A 20,331-nucleotide genomic window follows, 5' to 3' on the forward strand; every position below is an offset into this window, starting at 1 on the left:
AACTTAGTACAGGCTGTCCAGAGGAGGAGTGGGGGAAGGGAAGTGACAACAGCTCTTGATACTTTTCTGGATTTTGAAATAAGGCAAATATGGGACAATGTTGCACATTTTCTGTTACTGGAGGGACCGGGGTCCCTTTAAGGATAAAATACAAGGTATTTGGAGTTGTCCCTCGTAGAACTCTTATATTGCTCCTTTCTCAAAGTCATTCCTAATGCATTGATTGTCCTCCATTATAATGTCACAGGAGGATTAGTCATGGAGGACGGCTCGTGTTCTCAGAAAATGTCACTTAGGCCGATTTATCAAAGCCATTAACCCGGCAGTAAAGCATCCTCATCTGGAGTCAGATTCACTGCCATTACCTGCTGCCGACTCATCCATCCCATCATGGCTGGCCGGACAGATAGCGTCCCCCCCCTCCCTGGGCATCAAACATTGTATTGGCCATCACATATGTTCTACAATACACTGCAAGATAACTGCGTATAAAGGGACAGGACAACAATACTTAAAGGGGATCTCCAGAGATCTGAACTAACCTTTTATTGGGCATTGCCCCAGGGAGGACCATAGAGAGTAGGTGTCATCTTTCCTTCCCAGGAGCTATGTAACTGGCGGCAGATATAGTAATCTCTACTGTGGGAGGAGAAGTTAGCTACTTCCTCTATGTCGTAGAGAAGAATTGTAAAATCCATAAAGACATCTTCGGAGAGAGGACATATCACCCTCACATTTAACATATGGGATTAATTATTACTGGGGAAGTGAGAAAGAGCTCACATGTCAACCTCCATTGAAGTAGGACCTCCTGTCATGAACAGGTAATTATGACAGGGTATCTGTGGAGAGGCAGTCACTGAGTCTACCATTCATATACTCATAACGCATTCACTCACATCACCGTAAAGCCAGTCGAACACCTCCAACTTAATATTGGTCAGCTGGATGATGCTATCCATGACATGTTTCGTCTGTATAGAAGGGTAACATTGTGATAGGAAACATGACAACAATATCTCCCACCTGGGACCTCCAGGGTCAAAGATATTCTGAAAGTTGGGGATCTTATAAACTTCTAAAAGACGCAGGACATCCCACAATCAGACCCCATATGAGCTCATCAAGAGGAGGTATGTGGGCGTAACCTTGATCTAATGAATAGCAGAGTTTTGGTCATTTGTCAGTCCTGGAAGGCACAGATTGCTGTGGATTCTGTCCGTTTTCTTAAGGAGTGCTTCCCTCCGCTAAGCTCTGAGCCATTTCCATGACACAGGTTTAGTACTTTTCTTTTTGTTATCCCTTTTATCTTATGTAATTGTATATACCATATTGTTTTTTTTCCCATTTTGTATAATCTTTGTATATTTTTTTTTTATAAACATTGCCTAACTTTCTGGATTAAATATAAAATGTAACAGCTCTGTTCCTATTGCTCTGTAAACCGCACCCCTGAAGCCGTACACTACCTGTAACGGGGGTCCAATTGGCCTGTATAGATGATTGGTGGTGGCAGCTAGTAGTTCCTTTTCTTATTGTGGAGCTGGCAGTGATCGTAACGGGGTGTATACATATATATTCCATGCGTTTGAATCGGAGGTATATATACCATACCCTCACTGTGAGATCCCCAATAACCGGCCTAGCAGTGGAAACAGCTGCAGCCTCGTCCATCACTCGTCAGTCAATTTTATAATTGTCCTGACGATTGGAGGCAGCGGTGTTGCGTCACCTGAGAAACTAGTGACAGCGGTGGCATCTGAGCGATTCCTCCTGCTGTCATCCCTAATACTCCATCTCTGTGTCACAGTTGAATTTTGCAATATTGTGAACCTTGTGATGGGCTACTAAAATAGCTAATTCTTTATTGCATTTCCTCCAATTTCTTCAATTAATAACTTTTTGCTTTGCAACAAATTCATCAAACGATTTGCACCTTTTTTCATGTTGTCTTTTGTGGTTCAGTTTTCTGATGTTTACGTCATGGTGGATTCTCCAAATGTTTTAGAAGGATTCATGAAATGCAAAAGTCGCACAGTTTGGCGCCGCTCTACTCCAGTCCCCCTTTTGGTGATTTTCTGTACACGAGTTACCTTTCCACATTTTTGCAACATTTTGTGATACTTGTTACTGTTCCTGCTAAAGAATCGTAAAACCAGTTAAAGACTGAAAAAAAAAAGATTTGGCCTTTGTGAAAAATTCATGAATCACGGGCTCCGTTTGGATGAATTTGGCCCAAAAAAAGTCAACGAAAATCAGAAGTCAAAAAAGAAAAGTGATGTAAAAAACTCTAATAAATTCAGTGACATGTCTAATGGAGAAACAAGTCATAACTGATCCGTACAGAAGTAAAATGACAAAACTGCTGCCAGGTAGAATCGCCGCATTCCTAGTAGAGTGATGCCTCAGATATGCCTCTGTTAGATAAAGGGGACGTCCTATCCTGGAAGACCCCCCGAAATGTAGGTGCCATGCCGCACACTGAACACCAGTGGTGTGTGCCGTCATCTAACCACACGTCTGTGCTCGGTCCCCAGGTGCAGCCAGAGGAGCAGCTGTCATCCCTGTCCATCATATACACCGTGGGATACTCCCTGTCCTTCTCCGCACTCGTCATCGCTACAATCATCCTGGTGATATTCAGGTAACTGGAAAAATACGAAATCAGCACTAATGATCCTTCCTGGTATAACCTGGGTATAATTATATAATGTATAGGACTGTGCAAAAGTTATAGGCAGGGGTGGAAAAAATATTGTAAAGAGAGAAGCTTCAGAAACAGAAATGTAATAATTATTTTCAGCAATTAACAAAATGCAAAGTGACTGAAGAAATGAGAAATGTAAATCCCATCAGTAACTGGTGACTGCCGGCGCCTCCATCATCAGTATCTGGTGACCGCCCATCTCCTCCATCGTCAGTATCTGGTGACTGCCGGCGCCTCCATCATCAGTATATGGTGACCGCCCGTCTCCTCCATCGTCAGTATCTGGTGACCTCCCGGTGCCTCCATCATCAGTATCTGGTGACTGCTCAGCGCCTGCATCATCAGTATCCGGCGACCGCCCGTCACCTCCATCATCAGTATCTGGTGACCGCCCGGCGCCTCCTTCATCAGTATCTGGTGACTGCTCGAAGCCTCCATCATCAGTATCTGGTGACCACCAGTCGCCTCCATCATCAGTATCTGGTGACCACCCATCGCCTCCATCATCAATATCTGGTGACCACTCGTCACCTCCATCATCAGTATCTGGTGACCACCCATCACCTCCATCATCAGTATCTGGTGACTGCCCATCACCTCCATCATCAGTATCTGGTGACTGCCCGTCAGCTTCATCATCAGTATCTGGTGACTGCCCATCACCTCCATCATCAGTATCTGGTGACTGCCCATCACCTCCATCATCAGTATCTGGTGACCGCCCATCACCTCCATCATCAGTATCTGGTGACTGTCCATCACCTCCATCATCAGTATCTGATGACTGCCCGTCAGCTTCATCATCAGTATCTGCTGACTGCCTGTCACCTTCATCATCAGTATCTGGTGACCGCCCGGCTCCTCCATCATCAGTATCTAGTGACCGCCAGTTGCCTCCATCATCAGTATCTGGTGACCGGCAGTCGCCTCCATCATCAGTATCTGGTGACCGCCCGTCACCTCCATCATCAGTATCTGGTGACTGCCTGTCACCTCCATCATCAGTATCTGGTGACTGCCCGGCTCCTCCATCATCAGTATCTGGTGACTGTCAGGTGCTTCCTTCATCAGTATCTGGTGACCGGCAGTCGCCTCCATCATCAGTATCTGGTGACTGCCCGTCACCTCCATCATCAGTATCTGGTGACCGCCCGTCACCTCCATCATCAGTATCTGGTGACCGCCCGTCACCTCCATCATCAGTATCTGGTGACCGCCCGTTGGCTCCTTCATCAGTATCTGGTGAACGGCAGTCGCCTCCATCATCAGTATCTGGCGACCGCCCGTCACCCTCATCATCAGTATCCGGTGACCGCCCGTCGCCTCCATCATCAGTATCTGGTGACCACCCGTCGACTCCATCATCAGTATCTGGTGACTGCCCGTCGACTCCATCATCAGTATCTGGTGACCACCCGGCGCCTCCAACATCAGTATCTAGTGACCACCCGGCGCCTCCAACATCAGTATCTAGTGACCACCTGTTGCCTCCATCATCAGTATCTTGTAACCCCTTGTCACCTCCATCATCAGTATCTGGTGACCACCCGTCGACTCCATCATCAGTATCTGGTGACCACCCGGCACCTCCATCATCAGTATCTAGTGACCACCTGTTGCCTCCATCATCAGTATCTTGTAACCCCTTGTCACCCTCATCATCAGTATCTGGTGACTGCTCGGCGCCTCAATCATCGGTATCTGGTGACCGCCCGTCACCTCCATCATCAGTATCTGGTGACCACCCGTCTACTCCATCATCAGTATCTGGTGACCGCCAGTCTCCTCCATCATCAGTATCTGGTGACCGCCCGTCGCCTCCATCATCAGTATCTGGTGACTGCCCGTCGCCTCCATCATCAGTATCTGGTGACCGCCCGTCGCCTCCATCATCAGTATCTGGTGACCGCCCATCGCCTCCATCATCAGTATCTGGTGACCACCTGTCGGCTCCATCATCGGCATCTGGTGACCGCCTGTCACCTCCATTATCAGTATCTGGTGACCGCCCATTACCTCCATCATCAGTATCTGGTGACCGCCTGTCACCTCCATTATCAGTATCTGGTGACCGCCCATTACCTCCATCATCAGTATCTGGTGACCGCCTGTCACCTCCATTATCAGTATCTGGTGACCGCCCATTGCCTCAATCACTTTTTTTGGTCACATGTACACAAGTTATGGAAGATCTCGGCAAGAGGTTATGCCAAACAACGTGTGTATAATTATATATGTACAGCCGGTATAACCTGGGCATCTTCTGTATAGAAGTATATACAGCTGCATCTCACTAAATTAGAATATCATCAAAGTTCACACAGAGTGATCTATTATATAGAGTCATTACACGCAGAGGGATCTATTATATAGAGTCATTACACGCAGTGATCAATTATATAGAATCATTACACGCAGAGGGATCTATTATATAGAGTCATTACACGCAGAGAGATCTATTATATAGAGTCATTACACGCAGAGGGATCTATTATATAGAGTCATTACACGCAGAGGGATCTATTATATAGAGTCATTACACGCAGAGGGATCTATTATATAGAGTCATTACACGCAGAGGGATCTATTATATAGAGTCATTACACGCAGAGGGATCTATCATATAGAGTCATTACACGCAGAGGGATCTATCATATAGAGTCATTACACGCAGAGGGATCTATCATATAGAGTCATTACACGCAGAGGGATCTATCATATAGAGTCATTACACGCAGAGGGATCTATCATATAGAGTCATTACACGCAGGGGGATCTATTATATAGAGTCATTACACGCAGAGGGATCTATTATATAGACTCATTACACGCAGAGGGATCTATTATATAGACTCATTACACGCAGAGGGATCTATTATATAGGGTCATTACACACAGAGGGATCTATAATATAGAGTCATTACACACAGAGGGATCTATTATATAGAGTCATTACCCACAGAGGGATCTATTATATAGAGTCATTACGCACAGAGGGATTTATTATATAGTCATTACCCACAGAGGGATCTATTATATAGAGTCATTACGCACAGAGGGATCTATTATATAGAGTCATTACGCACAGAGGGATCTATTATATAGAGTCATTACGCACAGAGGGATCTATTATATAGAGTCATTACGCACAGAGGGATCTATTATATAGAGTCATTACGCACAGAGGGATCTATTATATAGAGTCATTACGCACAGAGGGATCTATTATATAGAGTCATTACCCACAGAGGGATCTATTATATAGAGTCATTACCCACAGAGGGATCTATTATATAGAGTCATTACGCACAGAGGGATCTATTATATAGTCATTACCCACAGAGGGATCTATTATATAGAGTCATTACGCACAGAGGGATCTATTATATAGAGTCATTACGCACAGAGGGATCTATTATATAGAGTCATTACGCAGAGAGGGATCTATTATATAGAGTCATTACGCACAGAGGGATCTATTATATAGAGTCATTACGCACAGAGGGATCTATTATATAGAGTCATTACCCACAGAGGGATCTATTATATAGAGTCATTACCCACAGAGGGATCTATTATATAGAGTCATTACCCACAGAGGGATCTATTATATAGAGTCATTACCCACAGAGGGATCTATTATATAGAGTCATTACCCACAGAGGGATCTATTATATAGAGTCATTACGCACAGAGGGATCTATTATATAGAGTCATTACCCGCAGAGGGATCTATTATATAGAGTCATTACGCACAGAGGGATCTATTATATAGAGTCATTACCCGCAGAGGGATCTATTATATAGAGTCATTACACGCAGAGGGATCTATTATATAGAGTCATTACACGCAGAGGGATCTATTATATAAAGTCACTACACGCAGAGGGATCTATTATATAGAGTCATTACACGCAGAGGGATCTATTATATAGAGTCATTACACACAGAGGGATCTATTATATAGACTCATTACCCACAGAGGGATCTATTATATAGAGTCATTACACACAGAGGGATCTATTATATAGTCATTACCCACAGAGGGATCTATTATATAGAGTCATTACACACAGAGGGATCTATTATATAGAGTCATTTCCCACAGAGGGATCTATTATATAGAGTCATTACCCACAGAGGGATCTATTATATAGAGTCATTACCCACAGAGGGATCTATTATATAGAGTCATTACGCACAGAGGGATCTATTATATAGAGTCATTACCCACAGAGGGATCTATTATATAGAGTCATTACGCACAGAGGGATCTATTATATAGAGTCATTACCCACAGAGGGATCTATTATATAGAGTCATTACCCACAGAGGGATCTATTATATAGAGTCATTACCCACAGAGGGATCTATTATATAGAGTCATTACCCACAGAGCGATCTATTATATAGAGTCATTACCCATAGAGGGATCTATTATATAGAGTCATTACCCACAGAGGGATCTATTATATAGAGTCATTACGCACAGAGGGATCTATTATATAGAGTCATTACCCACAGAGGGATCTATTATATAGAGTCATTACGCACAGAGGGATCTATTATATAGAGTCATTACCCGCAGAGGGATCTATTATATAGAGTCATTACGCACAGAGGGATCTATTATATAGAGTCATTACCCGCAGAGGGATCTATTATATAGAGTCATTACGTGCAGAGGGATCTATTATATAGAGTCATTACCCGCAGAGGGATCTATTATATAGAGTCATTACCCGCAGAGGGATCTATTATATAGAGTCATTACCCACAGAGGGATCTATGCTATAGAGTCATTACCCACAGAGGGATCTATTATATAGAGTCATTACCCGCAGAGGGATCTATTATATAGAGTCATTACCCGCAGAGGGATCTATTATATAGAGTCATTACACGCAGAGTGATCTATTATATAGAGTCATTACCCGCAGAGGGATCTATTATATAGAGTCATTACACGCAAAGCGATCTATTATATAGAGTCATTACACGCAGAGCGATCTATTATATAGAGTCATTACTCGCAGAGGGATCTATGCTATAGAGTCATTACACGCAGAGGGATCTATTATATAGAGTCATTACACGCAGAGGGATCTATTATATAGAGTCATTACACGCAGAGGGATCTATTATATAGAGTCATTACTCGCAGAGGGATCTATTATATAGAGTCATTACACGCAGAGGGATCTATTATATAGACTCATTACACGCAGAGGGATCTATTATATAGAGTCATTACACGCAGAGGGATCTATTATATAGAGTCATTACACGCAGAGGGATCTATTATATAGAGTCATTACCCGCAGAGGGATCTATTATATAGAGTCATCACCCGCAGAGGGATCTATTATATAGAGTCATCACCCGCAGAGGGATCTATTATATAGAGTAATCACCCGCAGAGGGATCTATTATATAGAGTCATTACCCGCAGAGGGATCTATTATATAGAGTCATCACCCGCAGAGGGATCTATTACATAGAGTCATCACCCGCAGAGGGATCTATTATATAGAGTCATTACTCGCAGAGGGATCTATGCTATAGAGTCATTACACACAGAGGGATCTATTATATAGAGTCATTACACGCAGAGGGATCTATTATATAGAGTCATTACACGCAGAGGGATCTATTATATAGAGTCATTACACGCAGAGGGATCTATTATATAGAGTCATTACTCGCAGAGGGATCTATTATATAGAGTCATTACACGCAGAGGGATCTATTATATAGAGTCATTACTCGCAGAGGGATCTATTATATAGAGTCATTACACGCAGAGGGATCTATTATATAGAGTCATTACACGCAGAGGGATCTATTATATAGAGTCATTACACGCAGAGGGATCTATTATATAGAGTCATTACACGCAGAGGGATCTATTATATAGAGTCATTACCCGCAGAGGGATCTATTATATAGAGTCATCACCCGCAGAGGGATCTATTATATAGAGTCATCACCCGCAGAGGGATCTATTATATAGAGTAATCACCCGCAGAGGGATCTATTATATAGAGTCATTACCCGCAGAGGGATCTATTATATAGAGTCATCACCCGCAGAGGGATCTATTATATAGAGTCATCACCCGCAGAGGGATCTATTATATAGAGTCAACACCCGCAGAGGGATCTATTATATAGAGTCATCACCCGCAGAGGGATCTATTATATAGAGTCATTACCCGCAGAGGGATCTATTATATAGAGTCATTACCCGCAGAGGGATCTATTATATAGAGTCATTACCCGCAGAGGGATCTATTATATAGAGTCATCACGCGCAGAGGGATCTATTATATAGAGTCATTACCCGCAGAGGGATCTATTATATAGAGTCATTACCCGCAGAGGGATCTATTATATAGAGTCATTACCCGCAGAGGGATCTATTATATAGAGTCATGACCCGCAGAGGGATCTATTATATAGAGTCATGACCCGCAGAGGGATCTATTATATAGAGTCATGACCCGCAGAGGGATCTATTATATAGAGTCATGACCCGCAGAGGGATCTATTATATAGAGTCATGACCCGCAGAGAGATCTATTATATAGAGTCATGACCCGCAGAGGGATCTATTATATAGAGTCATGACCCGCAGAGGGATCTATTATATAGAGTCATGACCCGCAGTGGGATCTATTATATAGAGTCATGACCCGCAGAGGAATCTATTATATAGAGTCATGACCCGCAGAGGGATCTATTATATAGAGTCATGACCCGCAGAGGGATCTATTATATAGAGTCATGACCCGCAGAGGGATCTATTATATAGAGTCATTACACGCAGAGGGATCTATTATATAGAGTCATTACACACAGGGATCTATTATATAGAGTAATCACCCACAGAGGGATCTATTATATAGAGTCATTACACGCAGAGGGATCTATTATATAGAGTCGTTACACGCAGATGGAACTATTATATAGAGTCGTTACACGCAGAGGGATCTATTATATAGAGTCGTTACACGCAGAGGGATCTATTATATAGAGTCGTTACACGCAGAGGGATCTATTATATAGAGTCGTTACACGCAGAGGGATCTATTATATAGAGTGATTACACGCAGAGGGATCTATTATATAGAGTCATCACACGCAGAGCGATCTATTATATAGAGTCATGACCCGCAGAGGGATGTATTATATAGAGTCATGACCCGCAGAGGGATCTATTATGTAGAGTCATGACCCGCAGAGGGATCTATTATATAGAGTCATGACCCGCAGAGGGATCTATTATATAGAGTCATGACCCGCAGAGGGATCTATTATATAGAGTCTTGACCCGCAGAGGGATCTATTATATAGAGTCATGACCCGCAGAGGGATCTATTATATAGAGTCATGACCCGCAGAGGGATCTATTATATAGAGTCATGACCCGCAGAGGGATCTATTATATAGAGTCATGACCCGCAGAGGGATCTATTATATAGAGTCATGACCCGCAGAGGGATCTATTATATAGAGTCATGACCCGCAGAGGGATCTATTATATAGAGTCATGACCCGCAGAGGGATCTATTATATAGAGTCATGACCCGCAGAGGGATCTATTATATAGAGTCATTACCCGCAGAGGGATCTATTATATAGAGTCATCACCCACAGAGGGATCTGTTATATAGAGTCGTGACACGCAGAGGGATCTGTTATATAGAGTCATCACCCGCAGAGGGATCTGTTATATAGAGTCATTACCCGCAGAGGGATCTATTATATAGAGTCATTACCCGCAGAGGGATCTATTATATAGAGTCATTACCCGCAGAGGGATCTATTATATAGAGTCATCACCCGCAGAGGGATCTATTATATAGAGTCATTACCCGCAGAGGGATCTATTATATAGAGTCATCACCCGCAGAGGGATCTATTATATAGAGTCATTACCCGCAGAGGGATCTATTATATAGAGTCATTACGCACAGAGGGATCTATTATATAGGGTCATCACCCGCAGAGGGATCTATTATATAGAGTCATTTCCCACAGAGGGATCTATTATATAGAGTCATCACGCGCAGAGGGATCTATTATACAGAGTCATTACCCGCAGAGGGATCTATTATATAGAGTCATGACCCGCAGAGGGATCTATTATACAGAGTCATGACCCGCAGAGGGATCTATTATATAGAGTCATGACCCGCAGAGGGATCTATTATATAGAGTCATGACCCGCAGAGGGATCTATTATATAGAATCATGACCCGCAGAGGGATCTATTATATAGTCTTTACCCGCAGAGGGATCTATTATATAGAGTCATTACCCGCAGAGGGATCTATTATATAGAGTCATTACCCGCAGAGGGATCTATTATATAGAGTCATTACCCGCAGAGGGATCTATTATATAGAGTCATTACCCGCAGAGGGATCTATTATATAGAGTCATTACCCGCAGAGGGATCTATTATATAGAGTCATTACCCGCAGAGGGATCTATTATATAGAGTCATTACCCGCAGAGAGATCTATTATATAGAGTCATTACCCGCAGAGGGATCTATTATATAGAGTCATTACCCGCAGAGGGATCTATTATATAGAGTCATTACCCGCAGAGGGATCTATTATATAGAGTCATTACCCGCAGAGGGATCTATTATATAGAGTCATTACCCGCAGAGGGATCTATTATATAGAGACATTACCCGCAGAGGGATCTATTATATAGAGTCATTACCCGCAGAGGGATCTATTATATAGAGACATTACCCGCAGATGGATCTATTATATAGAGTCATTACCCGCAGAGGGATCTATTATATAGAGACATTACCCGCAGAGGGATCTATTATATAGAGTCATTACCCATAGAGGGATCTATTATATAGAGACATTACCCGCAGAGAGATCTATTATATAGAGTCATTACCCGCAGAGGGATCTATTATATAGAGACATTACCCGCAGAGGGATCTATTATATAGAGTCATTACCCGCAGAGGGATCTATTATATAGAGTCATCACACGCAGAGCGATCTATTATATAGAGTCATGACCCGCAGAGGGATGTATTATATAGAGTCATGACCCGCAGAGGGATCTATTATGTAGAGTCATGACCCGCAGAGGGATCTATTATATAGAGTCATGACCCGCAGAGGGATCTATTATATAGAGTCATGACCCGCAGAGGGATCTATTATATAGAGTCTTGACCCGCAGAGGGATCTATTATATAGAGTCATGACCCGCAGAGGGATCTATTATATAGAGTCATGACCCGCAGAGGGATCTATTATATAGAGTCATGACCCGCAGAGGGATCTATTATATAGAGTCATGACCCGCAGAGGGATCTATTATATAGAGTCATGACCCGCAGAGGGATCTATTATATAGAGTCATGACCCGCAGAGGGATCTATTATATAGAGTCATGACCCGCAGAGGGATCTATTATATAGAGTCATGACCCGCAGAGGGATCTATTATATAGAGTCATTACCCGCAGAGGGATCTATTATATAGAGTCATCACCCACAGAGGGATCTGTTATATAGAGTCGTGACACGCAGAGGGATCTGTTATATAGAGTCATCACCCGCAGAGGGATCTGTTATATAGAGTCATTACCCGCAGAGGGATCTATTATATAGAGTCATTACCCGCAGAGGGATCTATTATATAGAGTCATTACCCGCAGAGGGATCTATTATATAGAGTCATCACCCGCAGAGGGATCTATTATATAGAGTCATTACCCGCAGAGGGATCTATTATATAGAGTCATCACCCGCAGAGGGATCTATTATATAGAGTCATTACCCGCAGAGGGATCTATTATATAGAGTCATTACGCACAGAGGGATCTATTATATAGGGTCATCACCCGCAGAGGGATCTATTATATAGAGTCATTACCCACAGAGGGATCTATTATATAGAGTCATCACGCGCAGAGGGATCTATTATACAGAGTCATTACCCGCAGAGGGATCTATTATATAGAGTCATGACCCGCAGAGGGATCTATTATACAGAGTCATGACCCGCAGAGGGATCTATTATATAGAGTCATGACCCGCAGAGGGATCTATTATATAGAGTCATGACCCGCAGAGGGATCTATTATATAGAATCATGACCCGCAGAGGGATCTATTATATAGTCTTTACCCGCAGAGGGATCTATTATATAGAGTCATTACCCGCAGAGGGATCTATTATATAGAGTCATTACCCGCAGAGGGATCTATTATATAGAGTCATTACCCGCAGAGGGATCTATTATATAGAGTCATTACCCGCAGAGGGATCTATTATATAGAGTCATTACCCGCAGAGGGATCTATTATATAGAGTCATTACCCGCAGAGGGATCTATTATATAGAGTCATTACCCGCAGAGAGATCTATTATATAGAGTCATTACCCGCAGAGGGATCTATTATATAGAGTCATTACCCGCAGAGGGATCTATTATATAGAGTCATTACCCGCAGAGGGATCTATTATATAGAGTCATTACCCGCAGAGGGATCTATTATATAGAGTCATTACCCGCAGAGGGATCTATTATATAGAGACATTACCCGCAGAGGGATCTATTATATAGAGTCATTACCCGCAGAGGGATCTATTATATAGAGACATTACCCGCAGATGGATCTATTATATAGAGTCATTACCCGCAGAGGGATCTATTATATAGAGACATTACCCGCAGAGGGATCTATTATATAGAGTCATTACCCATAGAGGGATCTATTATATAGAGACATTACCCGCAGAGAGATCTATTATATAGAGTCATTACCCGCAGAGGGATCTATTATATAGAGACATTACCCGCAGAGGGATCTATTATATAGAGTCATTACCCGCAGAGGGATCTATTATATAGAGTCATTACCCGCAGAGGGATCTATTATATAGAGTCATTACCCGCAGAGGGATCTATTATATAGAGTCATTACCCGCAGAGGGATCTATTATATAGAGTCATTACCCGCAGAGGGATCTATTATATAGAGTCATTACCCGCAGAGGGATCTATTATATAGAGTCATTACCTGCAGAGGGATCTATTATATAGAGTCATTACCCGCAGAGGGATCTATTATATAGAGTCATTACCCGCAGAGGGATCTATTATATAGAGTCATTACCCGCAGAGGGATCTATTATATAGAGTCATTACACGCAGAGTGATCTATTATAGAGTCATTACACGCAGAGGGATCTATTATATAGAGTCATTACACGCAGAGTGATCTATTATATAGAGTCATTACACGCAGAGTGATCTATTATATAGAGTCATTACACGCAGAGGGATCTATTATATAGAGTCATTACACGCAGAGCGATCTATTATATAGTCGTTACACGCAGAGGGATCTATTATATAGTCATTACACATAGAGGGATCTATTATATAGTCTTTACACACAGAGTGATCTATTATATAGAGTCATTACACACAGAGGGATCTATTATATAGAGTCATTACACGCAGAGCGATCTATTATATAGAATCATTACACACAGAGGGATCTATTATATAGAGTCATTACACACAGAGAGATCTATTATATAGAGTCATTACACACAGAGGGATCTATTATATAGAGTCATTACACGCAGAGGGATCTATTATATAGAGCTGGTAAAACCTGGGCATCTCCTGTTAATAATTATATATGTACAGCTGGTATAACCTGGGTATCTCCTGTATATACTTATATATGTGCAGCTGATATAACCTGGGCTTTTCTTGTGTATAATTATATATGTTCAGCTGGTATAACCTGGGCATCTCCTGTATATAATTAATAATTATTAATTATATATGCACATCTGTTATATGTATTATATTAATATATGTTATATATGTACAGTACAGACCAAAAGTTTGGACACACCTTCTCATTTTAAGATTTTTCTGCATTTTAATGACTATGAAAATTGTACATTCACAATGAAGGCATCAAAACTATGAATTAACACATGTGGAATTATATACTTAATAAAAAAGTGTGAAACAACTGAAAATATGTCTTATATTCTTGGTTCTTCAAAGTAGCCACCTTTTGCTTTGATGACTGCTTTGCACACTCTTGGCATTCTCTTGATGAGCTTCAAGAGGTAGTCACCGGAAATGGTTTTCACTTCACAGGTGTGCCCTGTCAGGTTTAATAAGTGGGCAAACTTTGAAAGTGTCCATAAGTGCAGTTGCAAAAACCATCAAGCGCTACAAAGAAACTGGCTCACATGAGGACCGCCCCAGGAAAGGAAGACCAAGAGTCACCTCTGCTTCTGAGAATAAGTTTATCCGAGTCACCAGCCTCAGAAATAGCAGATTAACAGCAGCTCAGATTAGAGACCAGGTCAATGCCACACAGAGTTCTAGCAGCAGACACATCTCTACAACAACTGTTAAGAGGAGACTTTGTGCGGCAGGCCTTCATGGTAAAATAGCTGCTAGGAAACCACTGCTAAGGACAGGCAACAAGCAGAAGAGACTTGTTTGGGCTAAAGAACACAAGGAATGGACATCAGACCAGTGGAAATCTGTGCTTTGGTCTGATGAGTCCAAATTTGAGATCTTTGGTTCCAACCACCGTGTCTTTGTGCGACGCAGAAAAGGTGAACGGATGGACTCTACATGCCTGGTTCCCACCGTGAAGAATGGAGGAGGAGGTGTGATGGTGTGGGGGGGGCTTTGCTGGTGACACTGTTGGGGATTTATTCAAAATTGAAGGCATACTGAACCAGCATGGATACCACAGCATCTTGCAGCGGCATGCTATTCCATCCGGTTTGCGTTTAGTTGGACCATCATTTATTTTTCAACAGGACAATGACCCCAAACACACCTCCAGGCTGTGTAAGGGCTATTTGACCAAGAAGGAGAGTGATGGGGTGCTACGCCAGATGACCTGGCCTCCACAGTCACCAGACCGGAACCCAATCGAGATGGTTTGGGGTGAGCTGGACCGCAGAGTGAAGGCAAAAGGGCCAACAAGTGCTAAGCATCTCTGGGAACTCCTTCAAGATTGTTGGAAGACCATTTCCGGTGACTACCTCTTGAAGCTCATCAAGAGAATGCCAAGAGTTTGCAAAGCCGTCATCAAAGCAAAAGGTGGCTACTGTGAAGAACCTAGAATATAAGACATATTTTCAGTTGTTTCACACTTTTTTGTTAAGTATATAATTCCACATGTGGTAATTCATAGTTTTGATGCCTTCAGTGTGAATGTACAATTTTCAAAGTCATGAAAATACAGAAAAATCTTTAAATGAGAAGGTGTGTCCAAACTTTTGGTCTGTACTGTCCATCTGTTATAACCTGGGCTTTTCCTGTGTATAATTATATATGTTCAACTGGTATAACCTGGGTATCTCCTGTATATAATTATATATGTACAGCTGGTATAACCTGGGCATCTCCTGTATATAATTATATATGTACAGCTGGTATAACCTGGGCATCTCCTGTATATAATTATATATGTACAGCTGGTATAACCTGGGCATCTCCTGTATATAATTATATATATATATACAGCTGGTATAACCTGGGCGTCTCCTGTATATAATTGTATATGTACAGCCGGTATAACCTGGGCATCTCCTGTATATAATTATATATGTACAGCTGGTATAACCTGGGCATCTCCTGTATATAATTATATATGTACAGCTGGTGTAACCTGGGCATCTCCTGTATATAATTATATATGTCCAGCTGGTATAACCTGGGCATCTCCTGTATATAATTATATATGTACAGCTGGTATAACCAGGGCATCTCCTGTATATAATTATACATTTTCAGCTGGTATAACCTGGGCATCTCCTGTATATAATTATATATATATACAGCTGGTATAACCTGGGCATCTCCTGTATATAATTATATATGTACAGCTGGTATAACCTGGACATCTCTTGTATATAATTATATATGTACAGCTGGTATAACCTGGGCATCTCTTGTATATAATTATATATGTACAGCCGGTATAACCTGGGCATCTCCTGTGTATAATTATATATGTACAGCTGCTATAACCTGGGAATCTCCTGTATATAATTATATATGTACAGCTGGTATAACCTGGGCATCTCCTGTATATAATTATATATGTACAGCTGGTATAACCTGGGCATCTCCTGTATATAATTATATATGTACAGCCGGTATAACCTGGGCATCTTCTGTGTATAAGTATATATTTACAGCTGGTATAACCTGGGCATCTCCTAAATATAATTATATATGTACAGCTGGTATAACCTGGGCATCTCCTATATATAATTATATATGTACAGCTGGTATAACCTGGGCATCTTCTGTGTATAATTATATATGTGCAGCTGGTATAACCTGTGCATCTCCTGTATATAATTATATATGTACAGCTGGTATAACCTGGGCATCTCCTGTATATAATTATATATCTACAACTGGTATAACCTGGGCATCTCCTGTATATAATTATATATCTACAACTGGTATAACCCGGGCATCTCCTGTATATAATTATATATGTACAGCTGGTATAACCTGTGCATCTGCTGTATATAATTATATATGTACAGCTGGTATAACCTGGGTATCTCCTGTATATAATTATATATGTACAGCTGGTATAACCTGGGCATCTTCTGTATATAATTATATATGTACAGCTGGTATATCCTGGGCACCTCCTGTATATAATTATATATGTACAGCCGGTATAACCTGGGCATCTCCTGTATATAATTATATATGTACAGCTGGTATAACCTGGGCATCTCCTGTATATAATTATATATGTACAGCTGGTATAACCTGGGCATCTCCTGTATATAATTATACATGTATCACTGGTATAACCTGGGCATCTCCTGTATATAATTATACATGTATCGCTGGTATAACCTGAGCATTTTGATTACAAGACATGTCTTCTCTAACAACAGGGTAAATGTGAATTATGACGTTAATATGAGAACCGTCCCTCTCCTTCCGTGTGACTCGTGTTATTCCTATGCAGCGACGTCTTCCCGTTATTACATAGGGATTGTCATCTTTTCATATCGGTGAACCTGGAGATGGCTGTGATTTAATCCACTTACCTGACTGAGGCTGGTGATTCGGATATTATAACCGCCCCTCCCCCACCCCTGATACGTAATAATAAACCCTATAGATTATATGCGCCGTATTCCTGACCAGCGCCGTCAGTCTGTCGCTGCCCGGACTCGCTGCTGGAGGTCCGGCTGTATAATGTGCTAGCCCTGATATTTGTGGCCGTTTCCTGCCGTTCTCGGGTCATTAGTGCGGTTTAATGATGAGTGATTGGCGGTTACGTGATGATTATGTCGCCATCATTAGACTTTCATCCTCCGCCCCCCGCGCAGATCTGACGCTTTATCTCTTTTAGAGTCGCATTTGTCACTGATTTATTTACTTTTAATGTTTCAAATATTAAACATCGGGGAAAACAAAGAAGAAGGAAATTCTGATACATTGTGTTTTCTGCAAATCTAGTTCTAAATGCAGAAATGCTCAATAAACAGTAAAGATTTATGGAAATTCTCATTTTCCATTGTTTTCTCACAATGCTTTGCTCTAAGCTATCATGGCTTGATTATCCTGGTTCATGAGTAGAATGCCAGGATTTCAGTGAACATTGACACAGAAGTAGTTTTATACTCCAGTCACCTCCAGAGCTGCATTCTGAATTCTGCGACTTCCTTTTTAGCTCATATGCTGTTGGGTCTCACGTTTCTCTGATATCTGTTCGTACAGGCAGATTCCAAGCAACAGCCATCGAAGCTGTGAGGGTAGCTTTGGATGTGACTAGAGTAGAGGAATTATGAATGCGGCTCTGGCTGTAACTGAAGTAATGCAACGAAAGTTAAAGTGAAAGCAGAATTACTCAGATGTAAACTTTTATGTCTCTCTGTACAGCGGTGACAGAAACCAAAGAGCACAGAATCAGGCAACTTTGTATGTGACCTGAGTATAGAAATTGTACATGCAGCTCTCGTTGTGACTGGAGTATAGGAATTATAAATACAGCTCTGGTTGTAACTGCAGTATAAGAATTGTAAATGCAGCTCTGGTTGTGGCTGGAGTATAGAAATGGTACATGCAGCTCTGACTGTGACTGTAGTATAGGAATGGTACATGCTGCTCTGACTGTGACTGTAGTATAGGAATGGTACATGCTGCTCTGACTGTGACTGTAGTATAGGAATGGTACATGCAGCTCTGTTTGTGACTAGAGTATAGTTATTATACATGCAGCACTGGTTGTGGCTGGAGTATAGTAACAGTACTTGCAGCTCTAGTTGTGACTGGAGTATAGTTACAGTACTTGCAGCTCTGGTTGTGACTGGAGAATACGAATGATACATGCCACTCTGACTGTGACTGTAGTATAAGAATGGTACATGCAGCTCTGGCTGTGACTGTAGTATAGTCATATACCCCCCGAAGAAGCTGATGCGAAACGCGCATTGGGGTTACCTTCATCCCACCATCAGGTCGTATATGGTTACATTTTACCTATGTCCTATCTGTGTCTGTGCTTTCATTGTGACATAACTCCTGGGAATCTGGGAACTGCACTATTGTTCTGCCTGTCCTGGTGACTGCCTGCGGGCGTCCATCTGACTTCATGTATTTTTTAAATAATTTATCTCCTGTTCAATGTGACTTCACTATATATTACACGTTTTGCATATATCTCGTCATATGCTGCTCTGTACGTCACTCACCCCTTAGTCCTGTCAATATTCTCTTGGTGATAACATCTCTTGTTCCCGGAGGGATCACTTATTCCCAGTTATTGGCTCTGTACATTGTAACTGCCGGCTCCTTACATTGAGCACAGGCTTCGCTTCTCCTATGATACTTTATTACTATTCTGATGATTTATGCTGGTTCCATGCCGTGGAATGTAATATTTTATACATCCTTATAAGACTGCTTTTGCTTCCATGTTTCTTTTGGGTATTCTATTTACAGTACTTGCAGCTCTGGTTGTGACTGGAGAATAGGAAAGGTACATGCAGCTCTGGCTGTGACTGGAGTATAGGAATGGTACATGCAGTTCTGGCTGTGACTGGAGTATAGGAATGGTACATGCAGTTCTGGCTGTGACTGGAGTATAGGAATGGTACATGCAGCTCTGGCTGTGACTGGAGTATAGTTATCATACATGCAGCTCTGGTTGTGACTGGAGTATAGTTATAGCACGTGCACCTCTGGTTGTGACTGGAGAATAGTAATGGTACATGCAGCTCTGGCTGTGACTGGAGTATAGGAATGGTACATACAGCTATGGTTTTGACTGGAGTATAGGAATGGTACTTGCAGCTCTGGCTGTGACTGGAGTATATTTACAGTACATGCAACACTGGTTGTGACTGGAGTATAGTTATCATACATGCAGCTCTGGTTGTGACTGGAGTATAGTTACAGTACTTGCAGCTCTGGTTGTGACTGGAGTATTGTTATAGTACTTGCAGCTCTGGTTGTGACTGGAGTATAGTTATCATACATGCAGCTCTGGCTGTGACTGGAGTATAGTTACAGTACTTGCAGCTCTGGTTGTGACTGG

The 20,331-nt window shown here is 41.9% G+C and overlaps 1 protein-coding gene across 1 annotated transcript in view; it reads left to right on the forward strand.

The window, feature by feature from the left end:
• GLP1R (glucagon like peptide 1 receptor) overlaps positions 1-20,331 on the forward strand; it is a 347,688-nt gene that overhangs the window by 42,067 nt on the left and 285,290 nt on the right. The window contains exon 4 of the mRNA XM_073673565.1: positions 2,538-2,644. Within this exon, the coding sequence (XP_073529666.1) occupies positions 2,538-2,644 (107 nt within the window). The remainder of the gene's footprint in view (positions 1-2,537; positions 2,645-20,331) is intronic.

The sequence above is a fragment of the Phyllobates terribilis genome, unplaced genomic scaffold (genome assembly GCF_046119375.1).
Source record: "Phyllobates terribilis strain yellow unplaced genomic scaffold, ASM4611937v1 Scaffold_3__8_contigs__length_932513732, whole genome shotgun sequence".
Classification (NCBI taxonomy): domain Eukaryota; kingdom Metazoa; phylum Chordata; class Amphibia; order Anura; family Dendrobatidae; genus Phyllobates; species Phyllobates terribilis.